General features: G+C 43.3%; 1 protein-coding gene across 2 annotated transcripts in view; it reads right to left on the reverse strand.

The window, feature by feature from the left end:
• ZNF462 (zinc finger protein 462) overlaps positions 1-16,407 on the reverse strand; it is a gene marked incomplete at both ends in the record, with an annotated part of 90,608 nt that overhangs the window by 36,960 nt on the left and 37,241 nt on the right. For both annotated transcript variants that reach the window (XM_080709082.1, XM_080709081.1), the window contains one exon: positions 764-1,031. In XM_080709082.1, the coding sequence (XP_080565208.1) occupies positions 764-1,031 (268 nt within the window). The remainder of the gene's footprint in view (positions 1-763; positions 1,032-16,407) is intronic.

Genomic DNA, 16,407 nt, shown 5'->3' on the forward strand with positions numbered 1-16,407 from the left:
AAGCCTTCATTGTGATTCCCCCGGTTGTTCTGGAGCCCATTTGCTCTGTTTTTGTTTGTTTTGTGTCTTTTTTTTTTTTTAATTGATGCACCGTGGTCATACTTTTTTTTTTTTTTTTGGTGGTACTGGAGTTCCTGGAAACCCTTCTACCTTCGGGCTACACTCCCAGACCTATTTATTTGGAAACAGGGTCTCTTAAGTCAGAGAGGCTGGCTTCGAACTTGTGCGATCCACCTGTATCGGCCTCCCAAGCGCGGGGATTACAAGTGTGCGCCACCACACCCAGCTGTGGTCATACATCTTAATGGAGCCCAAGATGGTGGAGGCATACATGCACAGGTCACTCATTTAGCCCTTCCCCAAATCCCGCCCCATTTCCTCCCTCCTCCCTCCTTCTCCTGTTTGGCTTCCTGATTGGCTGTGATATGTTTGTGAACGTACGTCATACACATTAGGGAATTTCCCTCTTCCCCTTTTTCATCCCCCGCAGTTAGGTCGCTTTATTGGCTCATCAGCAGTTTCTCTCTCTTCGTCCAGAGTTCCTCCTATGACCCTTTTGTTCTGATATAACTCTCCCTCCCTTCTACAAATCCCAAAGCAGTCTTCTGATTCTAGCTTTCTTTGGTGAAGCCTGGATCCCACCTCCATATCGCCCCTCAGGCAGGGCCTTCCCTGACTTCCACGCTGGTGAGGGGAGAGTGCCGTGAGTCACGGAGCGGGGGCAGCCACTCTGTTTCCCACAGCCGTTCTCCACACCACTTACTTAAAGCCCGTATAAAAGGAGCAGTCTTTGCACTTGAAGAGCTTCTTCCCGCCATGTTTGTCCCGGTAATGGCGCCGGATACTCTGGATATAGCCAGAGGAGAATTCACAGAATTCGCAGTGAAGAACGGCTTCGGCTTTCTGCTCAGTGCTAGCAGCAGCTCCAGAAAGAGGCACAGGGCTCACGCGGCTGTTGTTCCTGGCCAGGGCAGCGGACTGGTAGTGGTTCAGCTGCTGCTGGACATCTGGGGGCTCTGAGTACGAGGAGTCTGTAGAAAGACGGGAAAGAGATCCTGGTACAAAGAACATGGTGGAGGCCGGTGCTTGACCCGCGATGTGAGGGTCCGCCCCCCACCCCGGCTTAATCGAGGCATCATTGGCGCATTAAAACTGTGTATGTGTGAAGTATACGGCGTGACGATGGCTACACACATGCGTCATGGAGCAGTGACCACCGTCAGCTTAGTTAACACATCCATTTCCTCCCACGGTACCAATTCTTGGTGAGCAGTGACCACACTGAAGGTCTTAGCATTTCCAGCACATGATACACTATTAACTAACTTGTCACCTGCCGTCCTTAGCTCCCTGGAAAGCGCTCATCTTCTAACTGGAAGGGTGAACCCTTTGACCAGCGTCATCTGATTAGCTCTGAGTACTTTTTTGAGGGCGATGGCTGTGAGCCCAACTTTCATCTTCGTTTATAAACTCTGAACACAGATCTGGGGAACACACAGGAGGAGGAAGTGGCGCCTCCCTGAATCTAACTTTGAGGGCTCATGGCATTTAAAAATAAATTTCTGAGGTTAAAGGTTTCAAAGTGAAGGAAGAAAGAAAACTTTTTTTTTTTTTTAAAGGAGATTGCAGTGTGGCAATTCTGCTACTGAATTCTGCAGGGTGCTACAGAATATCAGTCGCCATAGGTGATACACACACCAGAGTAATGTCTACACAGAAGGGTGTCTACACAGGAAGGGAGAGGGGGGATTCAAGAGCTCATCCTCTGCTGTCTGGAATTATTCACACCAACCACATTTCTCCAAACATTCAGTCTCCAACAGAAAGGTTCGAGCACATGGCACTCACACAAATATAAAAAATGCTTTATGCCTTCCCAGTGAAGTGATTTAAATTTCAAAATATAAAAATCCGATAGTGTTCTCCTGGAAGAGATGTTTAAAGCTTAGTCAGCATTAAGATGGAGATTTATTCATAAATCCCATTAAAATGAAATTCCAAACAAGTTTTCTCTGAACGGTATTTTAAAAGTTTGCAATTCCGAGGAAACTGTCGAAAATGACAGGCATAAATCTTAACCCCAAGGAGTGGTAATGGCATGTGCTGGCGAAATCTCATCTAAAGGGAAGGGAGGGAAACTCAGGGTTTCTTCTTTAAAGGGAGAAGGTAAAAATTTTTTTTTTAAATGGGGGGGAAGTAAAGTAAAATATAGGTCTTGAACCTTTTCCCAATACCCAGCTTTTAACATGAGGGTTCGGAATTCAACAACATTGTCTCCTGGAACCTGCAGCTGCCTGTGAATGACTCAGATGAAGTCAGCGAATGCCACACACAAGAATTTCAGCGCAAGTTTCCCTGAAAAGAAAACAAAGGGCTCTTTTCTTAAGCCTTTCAAAAAAGCACGGGGGGTAGAGGGGACAGAAACTGTACAAGCCTCCTCCTGATTTGATGGACACTTAATTTTCCAAAGCATGATTCCCCGAGGCGGGACAACGCAGGAATTCTGTAAAACCCATATTTGATGAAACCAGGACCATCCATCCCGTTGGCCTCTTAGAAGAGAAAGACAAAGAGCAAGTATCCCTGACTGCTGCGGGTCACGTCCTGTCTTCAAAATACTAAAATACCTTGCCTTCTGGTTCTCCTGTCCCTCCTCTCCATTCATATTATTTAAGATGCAAAAAAAAAAAAAAAAATCTCTTTGGAAATTGTAAACAAACCCGCCACACAAAAAAAGATAAAACAATAGGAAACTTGAACAATTTCTCCAAGCCTCTGTGGGTTCATTACCAGGTGTAAACTGAAGACAAAGAAAGAAAGGAATGACACACTGAATTCATTTTACCCGCTTCCTTTATCTCCTTTCTCATTATTCCTCTCCCCTCCACCCAATGAACCCGCTCAGGATCACAATCGCACAATTGTCAACTTCTCATTCTCTCTCTCAATAGCAGGTTTGTTTACCATTTCGTGGACTGTTCGAGATGTTTTCTATTTAAGCCCTCAAGAGCAGTTTCTGCTTAAAACAGACTCACACAATGAAGCACAAGGCGCACTCCACCTCTCTTGTTAACACACTTCTGAGGCTGCGGGCTGAGCACCGCTAGCCAGCATCTCTGCAAAGCTCGGTCCTCGTGGTAGTGTTTGTTGGTCCTAGTTCACATGCTTAACTCTGCGGAATCAAAATTCTATAACCAACAAGGCCGAAGCCGGGTCCTGCTGCTGGAGATCTGTCTGCCATCCACAGACCATCCAGGGACCAAAGCAAACGTCCCAAGGAATGGTCCATTTCCCGATAAGCGGTCTGCTCTGTAACACAGCGCACACTTCAGACACCAGGTACCTTATGGCTTTCATCCCTTTGCAGCAAGCTCTAGAGAAAGGGTAAAGCAGGTGAATGCGTCTCCCTTTACCTGCCCCTAGCACAATCCATGCAGTCACCTCTTAGCCAGACCCTGGCCAGGAGAAGAAGGGTTTCTTTTTGGTTAACGCATTTTTCTCATCTCTAGGGTCTACTACAAATTACTTCATCCATCTAAAAAAAAAAAAATCTATATTTTAACTCCAGTATTTATATGGTATAGGAAACTTGCAGAGATAAAAATTCAAGAAGTCTCGGGCAGAACATTCCAAGAAAGGAGATTCATCACTGTTCTAAAATGGCAATGCAGAAAGAGCAGTGGTATGTTATCCAAGTTACAGACTCCTTTTTGTCTCCTGACTAAATCGGGTGGACAGGTGTACGTAGAAAGAGAAGCAAAGCCCACCACTGACCGTACAGGTGAGCTAGTGCCCAGGAGACACCTCGGTGGACCTTGGTGGACCTCTACTTTCCTCGCTGGTGCCAACACTTTGCCTTCCCCGTCGCTCTCACTTAAGAGTTTGTGAATAATGTACGATTTTAGCACTTTGGGCACTAAAGTGACAAAGGCGTGAGTGTGGATGATTCCACCGATCTTAAAAAAGCCCACTTGCTAAGCAACATAAAATTCCAGTTGCTTCATGAAGTACAGCCTTGAGAGCAGGGAGAGGGCCATTTTATGCCCAGGTTAGAATAGCAAGCAGACTGTTAGCAACAAGGCCATGTCACATGAGTTAAAAATCATCATTAAGAAGGTTTTCTTTCATTCGGAGCTTAGAGAAGAAAAAAAAAAAAAAAGGAAAATCATCCCTGAGTTTGGAGAAATAAACTCCTAGTTGTAAAAAAAAAAAAAAATACACCAGGTGAAGCACATGGGTGTGACTTCAGAGGGGATTTCTGCACCCAAGGAAGGTCACACAAGTTACATTTATCAGCTGCACAAACACCGGGGTCTATGATGGATTCAGCAGTAAAGCCTAAGGTAAAGGAGTCCCCTTTCAAAGCCAATCATAGCTCAGAATAACCACACATTCCTCCTCACCAGCCCTGAGATGTGAGGTTTGAGAGAAACCTAACACTCTGAATTGTGGCTTTATATAGATGCAAAGTTTTATAAGTTAACTTCAGTTATGCATAACTATCCATTTTGTAATTGACTATAATAAGAAAATAATTATAGTCTGTAGAATCAGGATCAAACTACAATTTTATCACGGAAGGTCACAGTGCCAGGAGCGGCTGGAATTTGCTGGACAGCCAGCAATGAATCCTCACAATTATGGTGTATGGTACGATCGGGTTCTCATGCTAACTTTGCCAGGGAGGTAGCTGAGGCTGAGGGTGCTTGGTCATACATGTAGCTTCTAGGATGCAGAGGCAGGGCTTGAAGAGAGATCTTCCTGACTGTGAAACCTGGCTACTGGGCACCTGTACCCAGTGGTGACCTCCACAGACCCAGGATAGAAACCAGAGAAATGAGAAAGGCCAGGAAAGTGCTCTCAGCAATAAACACAAGCAGAGGGGAGAAAGAAATTGTGGCAGGAAGGTTGAAATAGTTAAGGAAATAACATTAGAGCCGGGTGTGATGGTACACGCTTGTAATTCCAGTACTTGGGAGGCTGAGATAGGAGAATCGCAGGTTTGCGGCCAGCCTCAGCTAATTAGTGAGGACACTCTGCAATTTAGTGAGATTCTGTTTCAAAGTATAGAATAAAAATAGGGTTGGGGGTATAGCTCAGAGCTAGAATGCCCTTGGGTTTCATCTCCAGTGCTGGAAAAAAAAAAAATCCCCCAAACCCCACATTAGGTACAAATGATTACAAGAGAACTGACAGAACATAACATTAAACGGAATACAAAACACTCAGATAAGCATTTGTGAATATATGGAGAAAGATAAACATAGAACGATACATGGAAAAAATATATACCCAAAGTTTCAAAATACTTTAGATAAAAAACACAGAAGATATTTCTAGAAGCACAGGGCAGATAGGCATTGCCCAGAACTGAAAACTTGTCTAAATGGCGTGCTTTCCCTAGATGCTTGCTAGACCTCAAATAACAATGTTCTAAAATTCCTCCAGTGGGAGAAATGAAAGGTACACAAAGTTCGTCTAGGTGGCTCTAGAACAGCTGAGGATTTAAAACCAGGGAGGCTGACTTTCAGATGAACTCTCCCAGCCCTCTCGCTTAGTCACCATCCTGCAGAAATGGGAAATTTCTGGCTGACGCCACATCCCCAGAATACCAGACTAACCCAGGTGAATCTCAGTTCCAGGTTTGTTTTTGTTTTTCTTTTTGCTCTCCAGAAATTAACCAGAGCAGAAACAATCACAAGAAGCCTGGCTTCATAAAAGCAAAGAGAGAAAAGGGAACCCTGGAAGAACAGCAAGCATGGCAGAGAGAGGCTTTTTTGGGGAACTGAGCCTCTAAGCCCAGTAGCTGGGAGGCTGAGACAGGAGGACCACAGGCTTCAGGCTAGTCTCTGCAACATAGTGAGAACCTATGTCAAAATAAAAAATAAGAGGGGATGGGGGTATAGCTCTGAGATATAATGCTTCTGGGTTCAATTTCTAATGCCAAAAAATTAAAATAAAGTATAAAAAAAAAGAAAAAGAAGAAAAGGAAGGAAGGAAGGGATGGAGGGAAAGAGGTTTACCTAAGTACCCACAATTCTGAGTCCCCACATTTAGTCAGGTTCCCTGCAGGCCATGTGCTGGCTCTGGGGAGTAAGTCAAAGAAATAGAGAAGGGTACCTTGTAGGAACTCAGATCTCTTAAAGAGAGGGAGCTGAGCAACTGACGGTATGAAAATACAGGCCTAAGTCATGATTGAAAAAAACAAAAGAGGAAAAGGGAACAAATGAACAGTAACAGGAGAGTTTAACTATTGTGAGATTAAGGGAGACACCAGGAAGAGCAAGAATCAATCGGGCAGTAAATTGTGGGAGCCACAGAGGACGGCCCCCTTGCACTCTGAGAGGTACAAAGAGGAAGCCACACTGAAGATCAATTCTCCATTTTCTGCAGCTCTGCATAGAGGCTGTGCGGGAAGGGGAAGGGCAGCAGAAGGACCCAGTGTCACCAACCACATGCAATTACATCTGAGCCGGATGTGTGTGTGGACTTGGATGACAGGCTCGATGGATAGTGTGAACCAAGTACCAAGAAGAACTGATACACAAAAGACAAAGGATTTTAGACAAGCAAGTTTCCAAGGTGGCCCGGGGCAAATGATTATACCCATTTATTCAGCAAATATTTATTGAACATCTCAGTAAATAGGAGAACCTGTTCTTTTTATTTTATTTTATTTTTATTTTTTTGGTGGTACTGGGGGTGGAACCCAGGGGCTTTTTTTTTTTTTTATACCTCTAGGCTATACTCCCAGACCTATTTTATACTTTATTTGGAAACAGGGTCTCACTAAGTTGCTGAGAACCTCACTCAGTAGCTGAGGCTGGCTTCGAACCTGTGCGATCCTCCTGTCTCAGCCTCCCAAGCACGGGGATTACAAGAGTGTGCCACCACGCCCGGCAGGAGACCCTGTTCTGAGACAGTAATAATTGATCCCTGCCCTTGAGCAATCACTGCTTCACATAATGCAAAATATCTAAATGTTTTAATAAAGGCATCTACAAAGGGGTGGAGAGGAGGAAGAAAAAACTAAAGGCTTTTGGTGAGTGACAGAACGTGGGAGTGAGAGAAAAGGAAAAGGGCTACCAAAAGAACCCCAAGTGTCCATAAATACTGAGCCAGGTGTGGTAGGACACACCTGTAATCCCACTAGAGACCCTGAGACAGGAGGATCGCAGGTTTGAGCCCAGCCTCAGCAACTTAGTGAGACCCTGTCTCAAAATAAAAAGAAATAGAGCTGGAGGTGTAGCTCACAGGTAGCATGGTTTCTGGGTTCATTCCTCAGTATGAAACTAAACAAGTAAATAAATAAACTGGTATTAATTATTATGCTAATTCACGTGGGCAACACTAGACCTGGAGACACTAAAATGTTCAATTCATCACACATCTAGCTCAACAGAAATTAAACATGTACATTTTTATCACAATAAAAAAATTGACTTAATTCTCCTAAAGCAAAGAAATAAAGATATGAGGATGAGGAGTCTAAACAGGAAAACACGTGCATCAGAGGGGTAGGCTGTGTAGGGCACAATTTAACAAACATCACCAAGTCCTGAAATAGCACAAAAAGTTCAAAATAATGCCGAGATTGTCATTTTATTTCAGAAAGAGAGACTAGCTAGCAAGTAAAAATTGGCAGCATAAAGCAACTAGAATTAGAATATTTATTGTGAATAATTTAACTATGAGTATCATAGATGCCCAAAGTAAAGGGGAAAGAGGTGATATTCAGAGACAAGAAATGGACTCCACTATCTCTAGTCAAGACACAATGGAAAACGTGAAAAAGGCACACTAACAATGACGACAGAGCAGCTGGAGACATATAATAGCCAGAAAATATTTGCGATGGCATGCAACTTCCATTAGATGACTGCTTAGACTTAGGCGAAGGACACAGTCTAAGTATTTTTGTGTATGAGACAGACACCAGGGGATCTACAGTGAACTGTGCTGCCCTGATGATCAGAGTCCTTCCCATTGAAAACTGTTTGAACCTTTGTGTCCCATGGACTCCCCAAGCCTACCCAACGCAAGGAAAACCATCACCTTTCCCCACACGTCTCCTCCTGCATTCTAAATGTTGGTGGATGGGCCACCTGCTTGTTCAAACTCAACGTGAGAGGTTTCTCTGTTAAGTTCTCAGGCTTCTTTTCCCGGTTTAACCATGTGCTGAAGCCCCATCTCTGACTGGCCACCACCCGTCTCCCTCTCCACTTGCCAGCCTTCCCACCCATTGTCTCTTCAGGTGGTCACATCACTCATGAGCAAGTCCAACAGCCCCTTAGCTGGTCTTCCTTTCTTGAAGATCTATTCCAGTTTGGCCAGCATCTATCACTTATACGATTAAAATATGATGATGTGCTGTTGCCAAAGAAACGACTCCACTGCTTACGTGGGTCCCTATATCTCTTCACTCCGGTTCCCGCCCATTTCCAGCCTCATTTCTGGCTAGAGACTCCTTGCCATTCGGCCTGTTTCATGATGCAGGTGTGTGCTTGGTCCGGGCTATTTGCTGGTCTTCCTCTTTCTTTTTCCTGGAAAATTCCTGCCCACCCTTCAAAACTAAGCTGACACGTTACCTCCTCTGTGTAAGATTTCCCCCATTATCTGTGTAGATCTCTTTGCTCACCTCTATGCTTTGCCAACACGTACACATTGTGATTCTCACCCTGAGTGCATCACACCCAACATTACACTTAAACTACAGGTTCATTTATGCAACAGCCACCAAGACACTCGGACAGGCCAGTCCCCAGCCTGTGAAGCATCCTGACTGAGGAAGACCCATGCCAATGGTGGCGTCCAGGCTGTTAGCACACCCCATTCTCCGGCCCACCCGTTTGTTTCTGATTCTAGCAGTCGAGTTAATGCTAATGAGAAGCATTTTTGCCAGGTGTGGTGGTGTGGACCTATAATACCAATACTTGGGAGAATGAGACAGGAGGAGCTCAAGTTTGAGATAGCCTCAGTAAATTAGCAAGACACCTTTCTAAAATAAAAAATAACATAGGGCATAGTGGCACATACCTGTAATCCCAGTACTTGGGAGGCTGAGAAAGGATTATCGCAGTTTTGCAGCCAGCCCCAGCAACTTAGTGAGGTCCTCCGCAACTGAGTGAGACCCTGTTTCAAAATGAAAAATAAAATAAGGATGGGGATGTAGTTCAGAGGTAGAGTGCCTCTGGGTTCAACCTCCAGTACCACCGGGGGCAAAAAAGGAGGGGGACAGGGGAACTGGCAGTATAGCTCTAAGGTAAAGTGCCCCTAGCCTGAAACCCAGAACCAAAAATAAAAAAGAATAAGCTATATTTGCTCCCAAACTTCTTTACACTACTTATACTTATTACTGTGTTTATTTGATGTAATTAATACCCTACAGATTATGAAATACGAGTATAAAAATTACTCTTATAAAAGGTACATTCAAGCCAGGCATGGTGGAGTACACTTGTAATCCCAGCATTTAGGAGGCTGAGACTGGAGGATCACAGTTTGCAGACAGCCTCAGCTATTTAGTGAGGCCCTCTGCAACTTAGTGAAAGCCTGCTTCAAAATAAAAAAGAATAAAAAACGGGTCAGGGGGTGTAGTTCGGAGGTAAAATGCCCCTAGGTTCCATCCCCAGACCCGCAAAAAAAAAAAAAAAAAAAAAGCTACATTGAACGCCGGGTGTGGTGGCTCACACTTGTAAACCCCGCACTTGGGAGGCGGAGACAGGAGGATCCTGCAGGTTCGAAGCCAGCCTCGCTGGCTTAAGAGACCCTGTTTCCAAATAAATATATAAAAAATAGGTGTCTGGGAGTATAGTCCAGAGGTAGAAGGGCTTCCAGGAACCCCAGTACCACCAAATTAAAAATAAATAAATAAATTAATTAATTAATTAATAACTAGCTACATTGAATGCTTTGAAAAGACTTGATAAAGCCAAACTGGTAAGAAAAAAAACCAACAACTTCAAAATACATTTTTGGTGAGACCAACTAAAGAAAGAAAATATAAAAATCTAGAACCACATTCTAAGACTGTTTCACAAATGCCAAGTTCCCATTCTGCTTGAAAAAAAAAATTAAAATTGGAAGCACCAAATGATGGGCTGCAGGTAGAAACGCTCGTGCAGGGGAGAAAACAGAAGACGCCATCTACGGAGTCCGTCTCAAATTCGTGGGCCCGCCGCGCAGCGCAACACTGGGGAATGAACAAGTTCACATCTTACGCAAAAATAAAATGCTTAATGTATTTTAAGGAAAGGATTCCCTGGGTAGGAAGGACGGCATTAACAAAAGCGCAGGAAGAAAGTGTTGGCAGGGTGTGGAGGAACTGGAAGCTGAGCGGGCCCCGGTGGGGAACGGGAAATGATACAGCCAGCATGGAAGACAGTGTGAAAGTTCCCCTAATAATGAAAAAGGGAATTATGCGAGGACCCAGCGATCCCACTTTTGGGCATTTATCCAGATGAACTGAAATTAGGACGTTGAAGAGAGAATTGCACTCCCACGCCCACTACAACGTTACTGACAATAGCCAGGAGGGGGAAACAACCCGAATGTTCACTGAGAGATGGATGGTAAAAAAAGAACACACAGACGATGAAGTATTAGTGCGCCACGAAAAAGGAAATCCTGTTGCACGCTACAACACAGGTGAAGCTTGAGAACATGATACTGAGAGAAGTAAAGACAGTCACAGGGGCAAATACTGCTGGATTCCACTCTTTGAGATACCTAGAGTAGCTACATTCATTAGAGAGAAAAGTAGCCATTGGCTAAGGGGGTGAGAAAAATATGGCGTTGTTCAGTGGGTGTAGAATTATAGCTACACAAGATGAAAAGAAAAGGCTGTTATACCACCATGTGCACGTATATAGTTAACATTATCGTAACACTTAAGATCTGGTGAAAGGGTAGATTTCATGTATGTGGTTTGTTACCACAACAATTTATTTCCACGCCTTTAACAAGATAATCTGTTGGATTCTTTACAAACTTAATACAGTTTAATTATCAGCATAATTACTTAATTATGGTACTTAGGAAATGCTTGCTGGATTGAATTTGTGGACAACTGTGGTCACAGAGGCACATTTACAATGTAATGTAAGCTCCACGAGGGGAAGGTTTCTTGCTGGGGTTTTTTTTTGCTGATGTATTTCAAGTGCTTAGAATTGCCTGGAAAGGTACTTTAAAAATGTGTGCTACATTGAATTTGTGAACAATTTTCAAAACTATATGTATATAAAGTTATTATATACATTTTGTTACTAATATATGATGCACCGTGGAGCTATAAAGTGATTTACAGATTCAAGAAGTCTACTTAAAAAAAATGTTTTAAGAGCCAAGCATGGGGGTGCACATCTGTAATCCCAGTACTTGGGAGACTGAGACAGGAGGATCCCAGCTTCATGGTCAGACTCACCAACTTAGTGAGGTCCTCCACAACTTACTGAGATCCTGTTTAAAAAAAAAATAGAATAGGTCTGAGGGTATAGCTTAGAGAGAGAATACCACTGGATTCAGTCCCCAGTAACACATTATGTCTGTCTGTCTGTCTGTCTCTTTCAAACACACATACATATATACACACACTCTCTCTCACACAGACACACACACACACACACACACACACACACACACACACACACACTTCTTAGAATCTGATACCTTTATATCCCAATTTAATTCCTTTTCTTTCTCAAGACTCTTGTTCACTCTGTGTTTCTAACACTGGGTGAAACCCAGCATCCAGAACAACAAAACTCCAAATGACTAATACAACTTTCCAATTATTTCCTTTGAAGAGCCTGAAAAATCTTATCTGTAGACCATTTCTGTAATGCAGAAAACTGCATTACAAACTAAGCTTTAGAACATGCACCATTTCAACTCCTTCTGGATAGTGTCTAGGAGAAAACACAAGTCTCTAGAGGCAGTGACATTATTTTATTTCCTTCTTTTGATTATGCCTTGAAAATCTCCAGGCCAAGGACTCTGGCACCTCCTCGTCTTCCATCATCGGGAGCTCTCCAGCCTGGATGCACAAAATTGTGATACAATGGCCAAGGGGACAATGGACACTGGGGTGACTATATATAGGAATTCTTGGCTTGGTTGCCATGGAGGTGAACGGAAAAACAAATGCCTAATCCTGAAAATAAAGTTGAGGCCAAATTTGAAGGAAACACACACTGAAAACTTCCTGTCATTCTGATGAGCAAAAACAAAACCTTGAAACATGAGCATGGGGTAGGTGAGGAAACAAAATAAAATAAAAAAGAAAAAAAACCCAACCAAGAAAATTAGTCTTTGAAACTACAAAAAGACACTCCCCCCAAATGGGCACTCATTTCGAGATTTTGTTTCCCATCAGGGTTAAATTCATCTAAGAAATTTCTCAAAGACACAGTTTTGCATGGGATTTCACGTTGCTGCTCTCTTTCTCTTTCAGAAAATCCAGGTAGGTCTGATCTATGTATGAGAAAGAGGATTTCTGGGCCTTTGATTCAGAGACAAATCCATTTGTCCTTCTGTGTTTTTCTTACCAATGGCATCACCCGTCAATGAAATCAGAGGAAACCTTTGACTCGTTTCGCCCTTTCATTCTCCAGTGTCAATAAGTCCTAGAGAGGTCTCCCTGACACCCACCCGCTGGTCTACAACCACACCTATGTTCAGGACCTCATGGCTCTTCGATGAACTATTACTGGCAGTGTTCTCCAGCTGGATTTCTATATTCCAGTTTCTTTTCCCTCCAGGATTACTTCCTATTCTAAAACACAAATGGCTGAGTGTAGTGGAGCACACCTGTTATCCCAGTACTCCTAAAACAGGAGGACTGCAGATTCAGTGTCAGACTCAGTAACTTAGTGAGGCTCTCAGCAACACAGTGAGAGCATTTCTAAATCAAAAATAAAATAAAATAAAAATAGGACTGGGGCATAACTTAGAAGTAGAATGTCTCTGGGCTTGATCTTAGGCACCAAGGATGAATGAATGAACACAATCATGTTTTTTATTCCTTTTTATAGAAAAAAGACTAAATTCTTTTTTCTTTTCTTGTTTTTATTGTGGCACTGAGACTGAACCCAAGGGCATTCTACCTCTGAGCTATACCCCTCAGCACTGTTTTTTTGAAACAGGGTTTCACTAAGTTGCAGAGGGCTTCACTAAGTTACTGAGGTTGGTCTCGAATCTGCAATTCTCCTGTTTCAGTCTCTCGGGTACTGGGATTACAAGCATGAGCCATCACATCTGGCTAAAAAGGTCAAATTCTAAACAATGGTCCTCAGCTGTCCTTCAGCTTCTCAAACCTTACCCCATAACTACACTGTTGCCATGTTATGCTTAATGCCAACCACACTGGAGTGTCTAATATCCACTTTCTTATGATACTCTGCTTGGACTTTCAGCCTAACATCTTTACTGAGCTATCAAATTGGATGCAATTCAAACTTGCTATCACTATGAAGATTTCCCTTGATTCTTCTGCATAATCTCATTCCATTCCCCCTCCAGGTCTTTCCTGCTAGTACCCATCATGCTATCTCGAGAGTAATTTCTTTTACCCCCACCAGACCATGCTCCTTTTGAAAGCAGGCTATCGGTACTTGAAGCCCTCTATCTAAAACTATTTACCATTTTTCAAAGTTCACATCCCCCAGAACTTAGCTCAGGGCCTGGCCTAAAATGAACACTCAATAAACACGTTGTAAACATTCAGAGTTCAAACTGAAAATAGTGGTTTGGAAAACCCAGATTTAAAAGGAAAATCCAATTGACCAAATGCTGCTCTTTCGGAACAACGCATTTAATAGAGCCTTCCCACTGAAACACTGACCCACTTTTACTAAAAGCAGCCTGGATCTGCTTTAATTACTTGGACAAAGGCTAAACATGGAATCTGAATGCAACAAAATTCAGAATTCATGACCAGGCCAAGAAGCCAAAGGCATTCATTTCTGGTTTCGACCCTAAATCAGCTCTAAGTTGACAATCTGAAGCAGATGCTATCAGGACACCTGGAAACCACTGTAGATGCTTCCACCTGCAATGCTCTCTTCCTCCTATTTTATACCCACTGGTAACACCATGTCTGGGAGAAGCTCAGGGTCAAGAGATAACAGGCATTTAGTCCACCAGGACTTTTCCACAGTCAAAGCCAAGACCATGCAAATTACAGCCCTTTGCAATTGATGAGAAGGTATTCCTGGATCCTTTTCAGGTATTTAGAACCACATTTTCTCTGTGTAAAATGTTTTGCCAATTTTCCTCCGTTAGGAATGTACTCTCAATCCAGATATGTGACACACAGACCATTCATTTTGCAGAAGAGCTTGTGATGGTTCAGAAAAGCAGAGGTGGCTTATGTCACCCAGAGTGTTGATGGAGAAACAGGAACAGGACCTGGGGCTCCCAAATGCCCCAATTTAAAAAAAAAAAAACTGCTCTTTTGTTTGTCACTGTTATTAGGAGACATTTTAGATATTCCTCCTACTTCATTGAACAGTATTTGTAACCCACAGCCTGTATTTTTAAAATCCCTCCTTGAAAAAGGCTGGAAATTTGTAGGGAAACAAATGAATGCATGGTAAAGGAGCCTTTTCGTGACTTTTTTTTTTCTCCTTGGAGGAAACTCTGGGTGGCATCTGCCATTGTTAATTGAGAAGCTCTTACAATACCAAATGCATAATTCACCTGTGACTCTTTTGAATTGTGTGATGAGGAAGTAATGTTTCCTGCTGTTCGTTTAGATCATATAGATGTCTTTGCCACGCTGAAAAAAATCCAACGAAAAGCGTTGACTACAAAAGCCTCTTTATAGCAATGACTTGGCCTCAACCATAGAGAGCTTGCAAGTACCCTCAGATGGTATTTAGAGCTCCCAGGGACAGGCACAGCCTTGGTGCTTCCTCAAGACCTGGGTAGAGGGAAGATGCCTACCGACTTCAAGGAGTCAGCCACAATGTATGGCTAGCTCTGAACGGCGCTGTGACAGCTCGGACAGGGAACCATTGTGGAGATTTCTTAAAAGATTAATCAGGAAGAAAGAGCACATCTGGGTATTGGAATATATATTTAGACACGTGTCGAGCTCTAACTGATGGTATGGAAATCAGGGGAGAGAGACGATAGTTGATCAAGGACAGGCCTGAGCAGCCACACTTCAAAGCACTAAGCTATTTTAAATTGTCCCCAAGCTGGAGTCTCTGAACCAACAAGCCCAGTGGGTTTCTTACCCTTTTTTCTTTTATTTTCACCATTTCCCAAGCAGTGTAAGAAAATCTTTGCTCTGGGTTAAGCTATATTTTTAATCGCTATTAAAGTGGTAGGTTTTTCACTTGGGATAGTTCCTCCACCCACTCTAAACTCACCCACAGGAGCTCTGCTCAGGGTTGCTGCTGGGCTTATGTGTAGATCGTCAGTCTCCAAGAAACTGGGAGGATGCGAGCGTGAGATCCGTATCTGAGCTGCCTTTACATCTTACAGCCATGCCAAGTGCTTTTTTATAAAATCTCTTGTTGATCTTCACCATGACCTTGTGAAATTATGGCTGCCCATTTTAGGTGGAGAAACTGAGGGGGCAAATGGGAATCAGATGATTTTCAGCTCTCTAGAGCCCCCTACATGCCGACGAGGACTCCCAATCAAGCCAACCTCGGATTCCTCCCTCGTCAAATGGAGAAGATAACACTGGTGACTTCATATGAGATCCATGTGTGAAGTGGGGTACACAGGAGAGCTCGAAAGGTCCTTCGTTCCACAGCTGTTACAGCCGCTGTCATAGAGACTTTATACTCTATTCGTGTTTAGAACTGCAGGTTCAAGTGCAATGGGGAATCTTCCCCTGCTATAAAGAGTGCAATATTCAGCTCTGCTCTAAGCACAAGGTAGACACTCAGCAACTACTTTAGAACTGGTTGATTCTGAGCAAAACCAAAGCACAGCTACTTCTGGCCACAGCCCACCTGCAGATGTAGTAGGTGGAGATGGAAGGTGGGGGAGTGATTGTTGGACCTGGATTCAGCTCAAAGGTGGGCTCCACCGGAGTAACACCACAGACGGAATGAATCACCCCCATATATTTAGATAGCAATGCACACAGACTGGACGCAGATCAACTTGCTACAAAAAGGCCCATCAGAGCAAATTTGTTTCCTAAATCACAGTGGCTTTCCTAGTAACTATTCTGGGGTCTATTTCCTTTTTAATTTTTTTTTTTTTCAAGATTGCCTCCACCTTTGAGTAAGGTTCTTGATGTCCAATTTACAGGTGTGGGTCTAATCATTGCTGCCATCGATGATGTCCTCCCCAGCCACCCTGCAGCGCTGGTCCTTTCCACCTTTCGCCCTCATTTCCTTTCTCTTGACAACACACAATAGATATGCATCGGCGGACTGCCTGGTT

The sequence above is a fragment of the Muscardinus avellanarius genome, assembly GCF_963383645.1.
Source record: "Muscardinus avellanarius genome assembly, chromosome: 13".
Lineage (NCBI taxonomy): Eukaryota > Metazoa > Chordata > Mammalia > Rodentia > Gliridae > Muscardinus > Muscardinus avellanarius.